General features: G+C 47.9%; 1 protein-coding gene across 1 annotated transcript in view; it reads right to left on the minus strand.

Moving 5' to 3' along the window:
- Positions 1-11,646: 11,646 nt before the first annotated feature.
- Positions 11,647-15,533, minus strand: part of LOC135821147 (uncharacterized) — a 65,778-nt gene continuing 61,891 nt past the window's right edge. The window contains exon 21 of the mRNA XM_065334210.1: positions 11,647-14,109. Within this exon, the coding sequence (XP_065190282.1) occupies positions 12,467-14,109 (1,643 nt within the window). The 3' untranslated portion in view covers positions 11,647-12,466. The remainder of the gene's footprint in view (positions 14,110-15,533) is intronic.

Below are 15,533 nucleotides of genomic sequence, written 5' to 3' on the forward strand. Positions count from 1 at the left end.
TAGGTCGGTTCAAAGTTCAGAGGTTGCACCCTTACTAATAATAGATGGTTCAAAGGTCAAATCCCTTGCAGCAAAACATGCACTGGGCCATGCATGGGACAAAAATGAGTTTTCCCACGTCCGCACAGACGTGACGTAGACTGACGTAAATCATGACTGTGTAGATATAGACCAGGGAGTCGTAATACCTACGACAGTAGAGTCTACGAGTAGACCTACGACCTGGAAAGGCCTGATCTTGAATCCCGTGAAAACGAACATGGTGCTCCGGAGGAAGCGTCTTTTCCTCGCCCCAGATCATGCGGTGATGTAGATATTCCACCTTCCCCAACTACTCGCTATCTCGGTCTGATTATTGATGAGCACCTTACGTTTGAAGACCAGATTGACCATGTTTGCACGTCTGTTTATAAGAAAATAGGAGCGTTCCGGCGATGCCGCCGCTCAGTAGATCATGCCACAAGACGCATCTTTTACTAGGGGAGTTCAGTCACGTGACAAATCAGCTGAAAACTTGGCAGCCTTCACGTGCGGGTCACGTACATGATTTAGCAGTTTTTTTCCAACTGCTTTGTCCTGCTTTCTTTTCAAAGTAATTAGTTGAAAGTTGGTGCGTTTGATAGCTGAGGTCTTCCTGTTCGTTTTGCTGCCGCACTTGCTTGGGCAACTGTAGTTTGAGCTTTTTGTTGTGAGGAGTGTAGTTTTCAATTGGATTTTTCATCCGTTTGGAGGGAGTACACGTCCAGGAAACACCCACCATCGTGTTCAGCGACCTCGAATTATGTAGAGTAGTGCTTTCTTCTCGAGCTGGGGGATCGCTCTTCATCGCGCTTTCAAGACTTTCACCTCCTGGTCGCCCAAAATGAATGAATTTCTGGACCCAATATGTTCAAGCGCTAGGAGTGTTTCAGATGATTTGTTGGCCCTAGTGAAAGATCGCACCTGACGGAGACTTTCGCTATTGCGACAAAGTGAGCTATGATTTTGTATTCGACTCTTCGCCTTGAAACCAGAAAGAAATTGCTATGGAGTGGTGCTCTGAAAAGGATCGCGTCAGTGATTGGATTGTACGCGTATTTCACTATTGTGCATTTTACATTCAAAATTTCAAATGTACATGGACTAGTACATGTACAGGATTGATCAACTGTGTGACTGCCGCAGTAAAGTTGGGCATCTGAAGACCAAACTGCTGTATTTATTATTTGTACATGTATAATACAACCATAGCAATCAGTGCCCACTTCAATTTCATAGTAATGGAACTCGTGTTCAATGGATTTAGCATTGTTGCTATGGTGGTTGCTATGGGCACCGCGCTCGTTCTCATTGGTTATCGCTTGCCGAAATATTATATTTTGGTCAACATTAGGACTAACCAACCTGTATTGAACCTTTATGCTGACCTTTCATACAAACTTCCAGTCAACTACTTGCCCATCATGCTGGCGGCTTATACTGGGCATATACACCTCATACAAACCCCATATAGACCGCCACCATAGAAACAGGAAGAAGTTGACTGTCAGTTTGTATGAAGGTCAGCATAAGACTCTGACTTCCTCTCAGATGCTATACATTTTGGCTTCCTCTTCCCCTCTCTCAGAACGCTTTCCCCACTCGGCATGCAAATCCATTCACCATTACTAAAGGGGAAGTTAAGGCAAAAATTAAAATTTCACCAGTTGTAGTCTTCGGGGTGCTGAGTCGAATGGTCTTGGTCCGAGAAAGCTGAGACGCTCCCTTCCTACTTGAATCCCAATCGAACTCGCGCACTTCCACCGAAACTGGGTGACTGCGCCCTACTAGATGGGGATTTGTATGCAAAATGTCACTAAAAGCGCCATTTCGTTCTTATAAAAGCACGGATGACCGCGATTGGCCCATATGTTGTAGTCTTTTGGACGCTGAGTCGACTGGTTCTGGTCTGAAAAGGCTGCGATGCAGCGTTCCTCCTTTATTCCCAATCGAACATGGTTGAACAAGTGGTCACGTGCTCCTGGGTGCCCAAATCACCTGGTCACCACGCCCGCATGCGACAACTTTCACACCAAGGTTCAACTCGAGTTGAACTCGAGTGACAGGACTGCACCCAAAAATGGTCAAACAGGCTAGTAAGTTGTACCCTGCAGGCACGGTGACCAGCTGACTGGTGTACGCAGGAGCACGTGACCACTTGTTCAACCATGTTCGATTGGGAATAAAGGAGGAACGCTGCATCGCAGCCTTTTCGGACCAAAACCAGTCGACTCAGCGTCCAAAAGACTACAACATATGGGCCAATCGCGGTCATCCGTGCTTTTATAAGAACGATACGGCGCTTTTAGTGACATTTTGCATACAAATCCACATCTAGTAGGGCGCAGTCACCCAGTTTCGGTGGAAGTGTGCGAGTTCGATTGGGATTCAAGTAGGAAGGGAGCGTCTCAGCTTTCTCGGACAAAGACCATTCGCCTCAGCACCCCGAAGACTACAACTGGTGAAATTTTTATTTTTGCCTTAACTTCCCCTTTAAGCTTCAACTTGCTCCTCCTCATGCACTTGCGCATTTAAGCTTTATTTTTATTTTTTATTTTTTTATACGAAAGTCCACTATATTCCCGAATATGTGCGAGAAGTGGTGGCGGGGCCAGGCTGCTCTGCCGACCTCAAAGGTCTCGGCGTCTACGCAGACAAAGCGCGCCATAATGCAGTAAAACCATGAAGAGCTGGTTCAATAATAGCTCGCGTACTAGATGTTCTCTCCATTTCCCACTTGCCAGATCATCGATCCTTTTAAAATCCCCTCTGTTCAAGTCCTCACGGCTGTTAGCTGCACTTGGATTGCGGCAACTTAGTTTTCTGCACGTGAACCATGAAAAATCAATGCATGCTCATGCATAACCAGTCAGCTGGCCTGCTCGCCCACGCATTTGACAGGTAACAATTCCATCAAATTTGAGATGTCGCTTCGTTCTAAGTCTCAAAACAGTTCTAAAGTCACCAAACCACGCTGGTAATCGATGGCTATTCAATGTTAACATCTTCAGGAAGACTTCAGCCGTTTCCCGAGAGTTTGGGCATCGTTGCCGTTATTTTTCACGGTGTTCTTCTTCCTCCTGTCTGGAGCTGCAATTGCATCCTGGAATTATTTGAAAGGTATTTCGTGCGGGCTATGGGGGGTTCCAACAGGCATAAACTGACATTGCTATAGGATAACTGGTAACTTTCACCCTTCAAGGAGGTAGAGCAATGGGAATTTTTTTGTGGCGGTCGTCCAATTTTTGTGGCGGTCGTCGCTGTATTTTTGCACTTCCAAGGCTTTCATTCTGCCTGATACTACTCTCTACTGTATGGGAATCGTTGTTTAGGCACATGTAGCTGTCTTATTTGGTAGATCTGCTGTTTTCAATCACTTGAGACACTTTGTCTAGCCTATTTGTCTTTCGTTCGTGCCATCTATCAGTTTTGTGGGGTGCCTTGGCCTGTATTTGTGAAGTTCTCGAGTAAAGACCCTAATTCTTGACTGGAGTCACGACTTGAATTGTATTTGCTGGGCGAGCCCTCGTTCACGCAGTTGTCCTTATCGTAATAGTCAATATCTGCTTGCTGGACGGACTAGCGGCTAGAATAGGAATGACCAAATGGTCCTAGTGTGTACTAGTACACGATTATTGTTTCCATCATCGTGAAATGAGCGTTGAGGAATTGCAGTCGTCTGCCTTTGGCACTGAGGACATGAGGAGAGTTGATTGTTACTTCTGCTCAGCAATGAAGCGATCATCAGCTCTCTATGTTCTAATTATTGAGAGGACATACCGGCATCGCAATCAGGTAAAGCTTAGGCAAACCTCGCCAACCTCCAAAGAGAGTCGAAGATATTTTCTCCAAAATGCAAAGACGATCTTTGTGAGTTTGTGACTTGCATTTGCGTGCATACGTGAGCAAGTCACGGACCACGGCACGTGCGCGGTTACCATGCCATCTCGAACCGACGCCATCTTTCTAAGTTCAGGGCTCACGGTTGTGTACAAATACGTGGGCGCCATTTTGTTTCTGGCCAGCTCACGCGACGACAGGTCGACTGTCACGCGACCACAGCTCGACCACCCCTTGTACACAAACTCTAGCCATCTCGCAGCGCATTTTCAGTGCGACACATGCCTCTTCAAAATAGAATATAGCAATAAAAACTGCTTTATGGCAGTTTTCTAAAAAAAGTTATTGTGTTCTAGTCCATGGACCCCGTCTAAAAAGTAAGAAATTAACGAAATGTGATAGCCGAAAATTCAAATTTCACACAAAACCTCACAATAATCACAACACTTGATATGCTGCTTTCAACACTAAACTTGTACTGCACCAACAATTGGCAACATGCATGTCATGCATGCATAGGAAAGAGGATCACGAGGGGAAAAGGTCTTCTACGAGTACATGTAGCTTTTCATTCTGTGTGTGATTATTGTGAGGTTTTGTGTGAAATTTTAATTTTCGGCTATCACATTTCGTTAATTTCTTACTTTTTAGACGGGGTCCATGGACTAGAACACAATAACTTTTTTTAGAAAACTGCCATAAAGCAGTTTTTATTGCTATAATTTATTTTGTTTTTTTCTGTCACCAATCAATGGAATGCCCTACTAGTATATCAATATGTAAATTTAAACTAAATGATGGCCTTCACATCATATCAAGAGATCAATACCGCATTATACGCATTGATGTGCAAGCCTTTTCTTGCAGAAAATGGCAAAATGTATGTTCTTCTGCGGGGACACATGTGAGTACGTAGTGGTGGACCGTGGTGATACTTTTTTTTATACGGAGGTCATTCTGTGCATGTTGCTGTAGCAGAATTTCATGAAATTGTCTTGCCTTTCAGATATTTCAGATCTCCCAACCCTCGATCAGATTTATTTGAGAAATGTAACCAAGTGCGTGTCGCAGATGTTTTTGTTGATTCTGTGTTTATAATGGTTTATAATCATGGGATTTCGTGATAAGGTCATCCTGCATCATATTGCACTGAAATCGTAATCCTGTTGATGTCGATACAACTTTTGGAAGTAGTTCAATGACTTCAAACTGTTAGTCCACGATTTTCTAAAACAACACAGCAAAAGAGGAACAATAAACATGTATTAAAATGTAAACAAATACATTGCTGAGTCCGACACCTCCTTCCGACAACGACACTGATCCTGAGGATTAAAGGGGCAAGGCTATGGTTGGAGGTACTGAGAGATAAACAAGGCACTCCATAATAATAAAATCTTACACATCTTTTGGTGAGTATCAATGATATCCAGTCGAACCTCTTTAGGACGAACACCAAGGGACCGATGGTATTTATTCTATAACCAGTGAATACAATTATTTCTCCAATAGACATACGAATAGATTTCTTCTACAGCGAAAGATGATTCTAAGCCACACCAACTCATGGACTCATTGACTCGTCTCATATGAAACAAATGAGTCACTACAATAGAGAGGTTCTGCAAAACGAAAATGCGTACAAACTTTCGTTCTACGTTATGAAGTGCGAAACTTCGATCGAACTTTCGCAACTTTGGACGCGAAACTTGTAGGGAACGCGAAATGAACTGTCGACATGTCGTAGGAAAATTCGTGAGATCGGGTCATGGCGTACGTGCACTTGGCCCGTGCAAACTAAGAAAATGTGCAGAACGCGCAATTCGTGCAAAAATTCGTACACACTTTCGCAAGGACTGTCGCGAAACTTCGTTCGAATTTTCGTTTTGCAGAACCTCTCTACTGAACCTTTCTTTAGAAACATGACGGCAACTGAAACAGCAACAGAGAAAGTACGATACATGTACAGCACATTCTTGCAGGTACATGTACTACAAACAGATTGCAGATCGTAATTCTTGCTTTGGCGGCACGAAACTTTATTTGGGGCAGTGCAATCTCGGCGGTACTCACAAATAATTGAATCAAACAGCCCAGACTCGAGTAAACAAATCCAATCATACAAGTACAAGATCTTCACGAGACGAGACTGCACCCGTTGGCTTGTTTCGTATGAAGCAAACAAGTTACTGATCCTCTCCACAATGGAGATTTTCCCTGATATGCGAATATATTTTGCAAACTCGGTCAATGGGTCCTTGAAGCTTTCCCTCCAGATTGGGAACTGCCACCGATAGTATGCCACTGACCAATGCCTTACTTGTAACGTACCAATGTACAATGAATATGAGTATTTCGACAACACATCTAACATAAGCCTTACCGTCAAGAAGGTGAACTCGCGTTCTTCGCACACTGTAGACAAGGGCAAAGAGATAAAAATGGATCTAAATCCGAATAAAATCAGCACACGTTTCCGTAAATGAAAGGGTGAGCATAAGCAAATGAATCGAAGGAAACAAAGAGATCCTGTCACCTTTCTATTATTAATTTTATTGCATTCCGCCCAAAATCAGCACACTTTTCGTAAATGAAAGAGTCAACACAAGCAAATGAATCAAAGGGAACTGGTCAACTCACCTGTCATTGAGTAATATTCCGCGAAAGGAGGTCTCAGCAGCGCCGAAACGAAATAAGCCAGGCCAGGAGACGAAATATCCGAAACAGCTCATACAAGAAGCAGTTCCAAAGAAGGAAGTTCCTCGCGCATGCACATCCGAACGTTCGAACACGGACTGCACTGCAACACAATGTCTGCCGTGCACGTGCACCGCACGCGGCTACCACCCGTTGGTAGATCTAATACCGAGCACCTTACGTAGAGACTTACGTAGCCTAACTGAAATACCGAGCACCTTACGTAGAAACTTACGTAGCATAGCGGTGTCGTTTTTCTTGCCATGTGAACACAATAATAGAAAAGCTGACAGGATCGCTTTTCTAAATAAGGTAGCACAGGTAGACAGTACGACACTGAAAATTTGGGTGGAACCAGTCAAGATGTGAACTAGGGGTTCAACCGAAGGAATTTTTGATTTTGGCCCTGGGAAACTAAAGAACTGATAATGGTCACAAAGTCCGTGAATGCTCTACAGCGATCCCTTCATCTAGAAAAAAATCGCTTCGGTTAAACTGTAGCTTAGTATCTACTGAGGATTTTGAGCCATCGATTGTCAAAATCGGCCAATATTGTGCTACCTTATACTGTTTTGAAGTGAGCTAAGTCGGCAGCGGCGCACGCGAACTCCCGTGCGCGACGACAAGGAAGGAAGCCTGTGCATATGCGTTGTACGATGCGGAAACTACACCAGCGAGGCAGCAGCAAGGCGTTTTTTGCAATGTTACCTCCGTGACTGACTAACTCTTGAAATATTATTCACTGTTTGCTGTCTCGCTCATCGGCGCTCTACTGCTGTGTGCTTCAGCAGCTATGGCGAACCGAAAATACATGACCAGTACAACGGCGAAGCCATTTTGATTCGTCCTCTTGCAACGAAACAGAGTGGCAAATCAAATAATTCACAACTCTCCATCGTCACTTCTCAAAGCAGCGTGGCACGGCTCTTTCACTCGTGTAAGTGCATTTACAAAACGCTCTGAGAACAGAGATAACGAACTAGAACACGGTGTGAGTCTTTGCTTCATTCCATCAAGGAGCTCTCCTCTACCTCTCCTCACCTGCGCCAGTGCATCAGCGGACGACATAGATGTCGATCCCTTTCTCACTAAAAAAACTCGGCGGCAGAACTCGCGACTTCTCATCGCAGGACTCAGCGTGCGAACGAACTGTCTGAAGCCTTCGGCTTACGAGGCCAGCACTGCTCGCAACAAACTCGCTCGGAAAGAAGCAATAACAACGACAGTGAACATGGTGAAAGGCAACCAAAGTGAAACGCAAGTCCCCAGCCGGTCTCCGTCTTCCTCAGTTCTACTGCTTCTTGTCAGTCACCAGGTCACTGCAACTCTCTCCTTGCTGTGCTCCGCGCCGCGTAGGCGTGCACAGCCCGAGTCACGCGAGCTCATTTCTATGGTGATCAGATTTCAAGATGTCCTCCCACGTAATCGAGTTTTGGCATCCCAACCGTGAGCCCTGAAGTTGCCGCTTCTTGACAGCCGTGTCCTATTCTCATTGGTCTCGGCTTCCGCAGGAGGTATAGTCTCGTGACACCTTCGCTGCATTTTGTTTTTTTGCAGTATGGCATTCCGATGGAGCGGACTCGCTCCCTTCTATTTACACTGCAACGTTCGAACACATTTTCGTAGTTAAAACAACGTTTCGGCATATAGCCCTCATCAGGTTTGCAATGATGTGCACTCTACAAAGGAGCAGCAAATATACTGTGCCGTGCTGTGTTTGCGCTAAATGTGTCAGCTACAAAGGTGGCGAAAGGGATTGGTGATATATTAATATCCAGATACGATATATTCACAGTAGTGCCCAGCCAGCATTAGTGTTTACTTGCGGCCGCAAGTTGCGGATTTCAACAGCTTCTCGCAGTTTTCAGAGTGCACATCATTGCAAACCTGATGAGGGCTATATGCCGAAACGTTGTTTTAACTACGAAAATGTGTTCGAACGTTGCAGTGTAAATAGAAGGGAGCGAGTCCGCTCCATCTGTAATTCTGTATGAAACTGCAGGAGGCCTCACCGCTTCTAATCATGATGAAGGTTGGCGTATGACTTTGACGCCTCACATCTCTGGTATCCTTCAATATTTTTCATCCAAATTTTCTGTGCTATCTCCTCTACTGTAGTTCTTCCCGAAAACAAACAGTTTCCTTGGTTTACTACGAAAGAAAAAAATACGGTGATATCCCTACTAATACAATCCACCATTGAGTATGCCAGTAATTCATATGTGCACTGTTTTTAAACTTCAAATCTGTATTCTCGCCTTGTTCCACTAAGTCACACTGGTATGAAGAAGGTCTTCGGCCTTTCTAGGCGCACCCCAACCTGGCTGCTTTCCTTTTGCAGCATGGTAAATTATACTCGCTGGAGTCTCGCCTCAACTTGCGACTTTTTGTCTTTGTGTTCCGATGTATCAACAAGCTGACAAGTCCCCTGCTTTCCTCTATGTTCACTCTACAATCAGCTGCTACTTGTACAGATAGGCGCACTAGAGGACAGTCCTTCTCGTCTACTAGTATCTCAGTTTGCCTGCTGCTAAAACTAGATATGGCATGTTCTCTGTTTCTTTCCTTGGCGCTGATCGGTGGAATTCTCTGCCTATGTTGTGTCGCCAAGCTGATCAACCATCCGCTTTCATTTCGCTCTGCAAAGGCTCCCTGTAAAAAGACGGCAACGTCTGTAGGGATTTCCCTAACAAAATAATAAAATACGTCTACGACGTAGTACGAGGCTACGTGAGTGCATTCACTACATCTATGGGAACAGTCACCTTGGATACGGCCACAAAATGGCATCGTTGACGTTGGACACCCTTGAACTAACTAACTAATAAATAATTACTTACTTACATGACTGTACTGTACAGTACTTCCCTTGCTCGCTCTCCGAAGGAAGAGGACGCACAGAGGTGAAAGAATAATAGCTCCACGATAAAGGGAGTCATGACGAGTCTCGGCCAAACCGCCTTGTGACTTGTCTCACGGAGGCGAAGCCCAGTCGTTTCGATATTGAGCGCTTCCAGCGGAGAACATAAACAATATCAAATTTCCGAGCTCTTCCGACAACTGAATGTTCCGCAGTCTCAACGGACGACCCAAGGCGATTGGTTCACCAGGGAACAGACATTCCAAGAACTGAAGTGGACCGCTCCTTTCCTGAACCATGCAGGCCTGTACACTCTCAAACTCGTCCACTTGCGCTAGCTAACAAAATTCAAGGCCCAGAAAAGAACACTGCGAAATCTTTCAAACCTGACCAGGGTAGGAACCGACCAGTGCAGTGGTACCAATGCCAATGGTCATGGTGCCATCACAGGCATCAGACGGGGCCGGCCACGAACTGACTCATCGTCACTTTCGCCCTGCATGGCGCTAAAAGTAAGGCACAGCCAGTACCACGAGTAGACTATTACTACTACCATTACTACTAGGCTTAATCACGTCACCCACAGCCTGAAATATTTCTTCGTCGCGAGGGTAACGTGAATGGAGGGAGCGAGCAGACCTTTGGCCGCTGTTGTTCATTATCGAAACGGTGGACCCACTTGTGCAGGAGCTGATTATTTCGATCCATCGAAACAGAACCTCTCGTCCGACATCTACGATGATCTCTATGCCACTCTCCACAACCCCACAGTGTGTTAGTTCTTAGACTTTGCATGCTTGCAACGCGACGCCCTAGCTTCATCTCCATCGGTAGATGGACATGCCCCTCCTCCCCCCCCCCCTCTCCGGGGCCCCAACCATGGTCCCCGACATCATGCGACATGTCAACTAAAAACTTTTTTGTAACGTTACTTTAAAAAAAGGGGAAGTTAAAAGGCAAAAATAAAAATTTCACCAGTTGTAGTCTTCGGGGTGCTGAGTCGAATGGACTTGGTCCGAGAAAGCTGAGACGCTCCCTTCCTACTTGAATCCCAATCGAACTCGCGCACTTCCACCGAAACTGGGTGACTGCGCCCTACTAGATGGGGATTTGTATGCAAAATGTCACTAAAAGCGCCATTTCGTTCTTATAAAAGCACGGATGACCGCGATTGGCCCATATGTTGTAGTCTTTTGGACGCTGAGTCGACTGGTTTTGGTCCGAAAAGGCTGCGATGCAGCGTTCCTCCTTTATTCCCAATCGAACATGGTTGAACAAGCGGTCACGTGCTCCTGCTTACACCAGTCACCGTGCCTGCAGGGTACAACTTACTAGCCTGTTTGACCTTTTTTGGGTGCAGTCCTGTCATGTCACTCGAGTTGAACCTTGGTGTGAAAGTTGTTAACTCCTGTCTTATGGGACAACATATTTCCGGGACCGCTGCTGAAGTCGCTACACAGTACATGTACATGTATTAGCTCCCCAGTGCCGAGGACTCACATAATTGGACGCCAGCACAATAGTGTTACGTCATCAACCCCACATAAAAGCGTGAAAAACACGAGTACGTGATAAATCCTATGTTTTATCCCAGAGCGTTTGAAGAAAAAATATGATGACGTTCATTCCGGCAAAAATATGTTCACTCTCAAGTCAAGGCGCGCGGAAACACGAGTGTGATAAATCCTATTTTATCCCAAAGGATTCGTAAACAAAATAGATACTGTTCATTCCGGCAAAAATATGTTCACTCTCAAGTCAAGGCGCGGAAACACGAGTGTGATAAATCCTATTTTATCCCAAAGGATTCGTAAACAAAATAGATAATGTTCATTCCGGCAAAAATATGTTCACTCTCAAGTCAAGGTGCGAAAACACGAGTACGTGATAAATCCTATTTTATCGCAAAGCATTCGTAGATGCAAAAAAAAAAGATACAGTATGTTCGTTCCGTCAAAGATATGTTCAGCGTGGCAAAAAAAAGCAATGATGATGGGTAGCAGTGGTGTTGATAATGGCCCGAGTATAGGCACGTCACATCAACGGAGCTCCGGAGGCGGAGAAGGGCTGGATTGTGTGCACCCCTTCAGATACAGTATGTCACCGTGGGCAACAGGATGGCATGCATGCAGATAGTATCTTCAGTTCCTCCGCTCGGTGGCAAATCTGTGGAAATGTAAATGCAAGATGGGCACTTCCGCACAAATATAGCGGCTGGGGAAAGGGGGGGGGGGGGGGGGGGGGGGTGCAGAGGGCATGCAGGTGACATTGCAGACATGGACAGGAGCAGGATCGTTCAAGCAAAAAATAGACAAAATGCATGCAGAAGACGCAAGAGAGGAGAAAGAATATCTTCCGCTCTGAACCATGCCTCCAATGGCGGCCTCGGAGCGAAGCATTCTCCCCATACACAGGTATGCGTCCAGTGCATCCTTGTTTCCATCCACTGATGGTGTTTGCATCGTGTGCGTCGCGAGCATGTCACGAATGATAGCGCGTGTCAGGCATGCATGCCCCTACACCGATAAATCAAGAAAATCCCACGAGAAAAGTGCGGAATGCATGAAGGTCGTCGGGGCAATGCAACGCGCGCTCGCATAGTTGGACTCTGACGGTGGGTAGTTGATCAAAGACTCCTGCGAGAACGGATACTGGTAAAGAGCTAAAAGGAGGGGAACAATACATCGTGCAGGCAGTTCTAAAATATGCAACATGTGACTGTAGTTGTTTGGGTTAGTTTTGGGAAGAGATGAGAAAAGAAATAAGAAAGAAAGGAATAGATTAGGCGCTTAGAAAAAGAAACGGAGGAGATATTTTGGGACTAACGCTCCATTTTCATCTTGCCCTGGTTATCGTTCTGACCGCCGAGCCGATGGGTGTTCTGTAATACTCGTTTGTGCACGTGGCAAGCGGCGTGTGTGGCGCAGGCCTTGCAGTCAGAGCACAGAGCGTGCGGTGCGTGCCGACCGCCGCAAGTGTCTATGTGCGGACAGTGTGGTTCCCCAGAATCGGGATGCTCACGCTGGCGACTGTGCCCGGGTGAACTACGCACTACATGCCCAGCGGGGCGTACGGGCCATCGCCAACCATAGGAGTGGTGGCGGTGCTGTCTGGCAAGATATCAAAGCTTGACGCCATGAACGTGTAAGTGTCATTATTATCAGGGGCGTCGTACTCCTGACCCCCCGGTTGGCCGTGTGCACCCTCACCCCACTGTACGCCAGGACTGCTAACAACATGAACCGGCTGCAGGGACTCCGGTCGCACGGACGACGGCGGCTTGATACGTACACCCTGCTGATGCTGCTGCTGTTGCTGGTGCTGCGGTCCAGGGAAGCCACCACCACCTGCGGAGGAGGGTGGCAGCCGGACCGAGGCTGCACGGCCGAGTTGACCGCTGCCCCGCTCTGGACCAGGTCTTCTCATGCTGGAGGCAACGCGACGCGTTGGTCCACCCGGCGGTGGGGCCGGCGGATGCTGCTGCTGACCACCAGCAAAGCCGGCGGTACTATAGTTGGCCGGTGGCTTGCTGGGCAGGTTGCGTCGACCCGCGCTGGACGCTGCTCTCTGCAGGCCACCACCGGCACCTGTTTCCCTCAGCGGGTAGTCCGAGTTGCCTGCGCCGCCGTCGCCGAAACCGGAAACCGACCGCGACAGGCTTTGACGGTTGCCCGGCAGCAGAGCGCCAGGCCGAGGGTGCTGATTGGTGGCGCCGAGCGAAGCATCCGGCTGCGGACAGCTGCCATAGTGCTGGTTGTACAGGGGTTCGTTGAGCTCGTCCTCCAGCTCGTTGACGGACATCATAGACATGGCCAGGGATTCACGCAGGGAACCGTACGAGCTGTAGGCGTCCTCGTTGTTGAGTCTGCATGCGTCCGGGCTGGGCAGAGCGTCCATCTGCCCGCCGCTGTCGCCGAGGTCTAAGCCGCCGGGCATCTGCTGCATGGCCACCTGATCGTAGCTGTTCATAAGCGTGTTGAGCGAGGACGAGGTGCAGAGCTGCGTACGGGAGGTCTGCGAGGCCGACCGGGAGCGCGACACATGGTCGCCATCGAAAGTGGGCGCCGTCAACACTTGAGATGGCTCCTGAAGGTTGGGCACGTGCCCAGCACCAATGGGCAGCGCACCGGGTGCGAGGTCGGCGGGTGCTTCGGACTGGGAGCGCCTGGGGCTGGGCGAGGTGGTGGCGTAGCGGCTCGGCTTCGCCGGCGACTGGCGCATGCTGCTGCAGCGCGACATCGACGCGCAGTTGGAGTCGTCGGTGAGCATCGTCATGGAGCTGTGTGTGTGTCCGGCCACGGCCTTCAGCTGCGGCGCCTTGAGGTCTTCGTACAGGCTGAGATCGGCGTACAGGTCGCTGTCTCCGCCCGGCTTCTCTGGCCAGTACTGGTTGAGGCCGGGCTCGCCGGGGCTGACCAGCGTCGAGGCACCGTGGCACGACTTCCCGCCGCCCGGCTGCAGGACCAGGCTGGTGCTGTACCGGGGTCCCATGTCCCTGGGCAGGTCGCGCATGCTGCCTGGCCGCTGACGCATGCTGCCCCCGACCGGCGGCGGCCTCTTGGACGCGCCGCGCCGCCACCTCCAGACGGCCAGCACGGCGATTCCGACGAGCAGCAGCAGACTGCCGGCGGCGGGACCGATGACCAGCGACACGTTCACACCACTGCCCCCAGCTCCGGCTGTATCGTCATCTCCTGAGCAACAAGATAGGCGAAAACAGAGACACAACGGAAAGTTACGTACGAGCGCAACAGGACAGTGATGCGCCCATTGCGCGAAGACCTGTTTTGTACTACCAACACCCCACACAGCCACCTGGGCATGGTTGTGCGGGGTGTTGGACAGTGCATCCCTCATCCCAGCGTACTCACATGTATTACTCATACCTTCCATATTTGGCAATGCGCAGTGGGCTTATTAGAATGTTACCAAGAGTATATAACCCCCCCAAGAGTGTGCAACTCCTGATACCCTTTCTATGGGGTACGCCGACGGCGAAAACTCACATCACGTGGTGCTGTGTCGCAGTTGACGTTTCCAGCCCGTTTTTAGCGAGCAGCAGAGTAATAAAAAAGCACTCTCTGACAGAAACTCACTGTGGGTATGCAAATCTCCAGCATGATCGTGGCAGATATTCGGATTGTGCGCACGCTATCCTTCGTTTGTAAGTAATACAAAGGTATCTGAGACACGTGATGTGAGTTTTCGCCGTCAGAGACCCCATATGCAGAGTTGCACACTCTTGGCGGGTTATATTCTCTTGGCCTTACCCATAGGGATCGATGGCAAGCCGCTACCTGATCACGCCAAATGGGCAACGCACAGGTTTGATGCAAGCAGACGGTTTTACAGAGAGACAGAACTGATCATAAGCAATGTGACGTTTACACCATGCTACGTTTCGAAAAGATCCGCTGAAAGAATACTCAGGTATAATAAGGTGATCATGTGTGTACAAAAATTGTATTGGTAATAACTTTGGCATTATATCAATATTTTTCAACCAAATTTTCTGTGTCGATACATTGGGTTAGTTGTCATCGATTTCCGATATAAAATGTCAATTATGAGCAGAATGACGTCATCAGTGCTACTTTTTATGTTCAGATTTCAACCCAAAACGTGGAGAAAACGAAAAATAGTAAGGCCACGAATCCGGGTGAATTGGATAGCCCTGGGGCCCTCGATAAAGGATATTGGTGGATATTGTACATAGATAACAACATTTCGCTGGAAACCAGTGTCGACTTGTTCCACCATACGCACTGTACACATTTAGTATACAAAGCTGTCGTACCTCGGGGTCTGCTCAGACTCACCACCGCGAATGAACGGGCGTTTAGTATCGATATCCAGCACATTCCCGCTTGCTGGGATGTACAGCTAGCCAATGCAACAGCCCTCATTCGCCAAAGACATTCCCCACGCTCCGCGTTTATGGAGGAAGCTGTCATTGCTGTTTCAAAATAGCCCACATTGTCTCTTACACACAATCAATTTTTTTTAAAACGACTGTGAAACTACTTGAATGCATGCTGCACTGTACGTGTGGTGTAGTGCATCACACTAGCTGTAGATCTACCGTGCATGCACGCGAGCCCAGCATGCACTCGAGTGT

Source organism: Sycon ciliatum, chromosome 7 (assembly GCF_964019385.1).
Source record: "Sycon ciliatum chromosome 7, ocSycCili1.1, whole genome shotgun sequence".
In the NCBI taxonomy this organism is placed as follows: domain Eukaryota; kingdom Metazoa; phylum Porifera; class Calcarea; order Leucosolenida; family Sycettidae; genus Sycon; species Sycon ciliatum.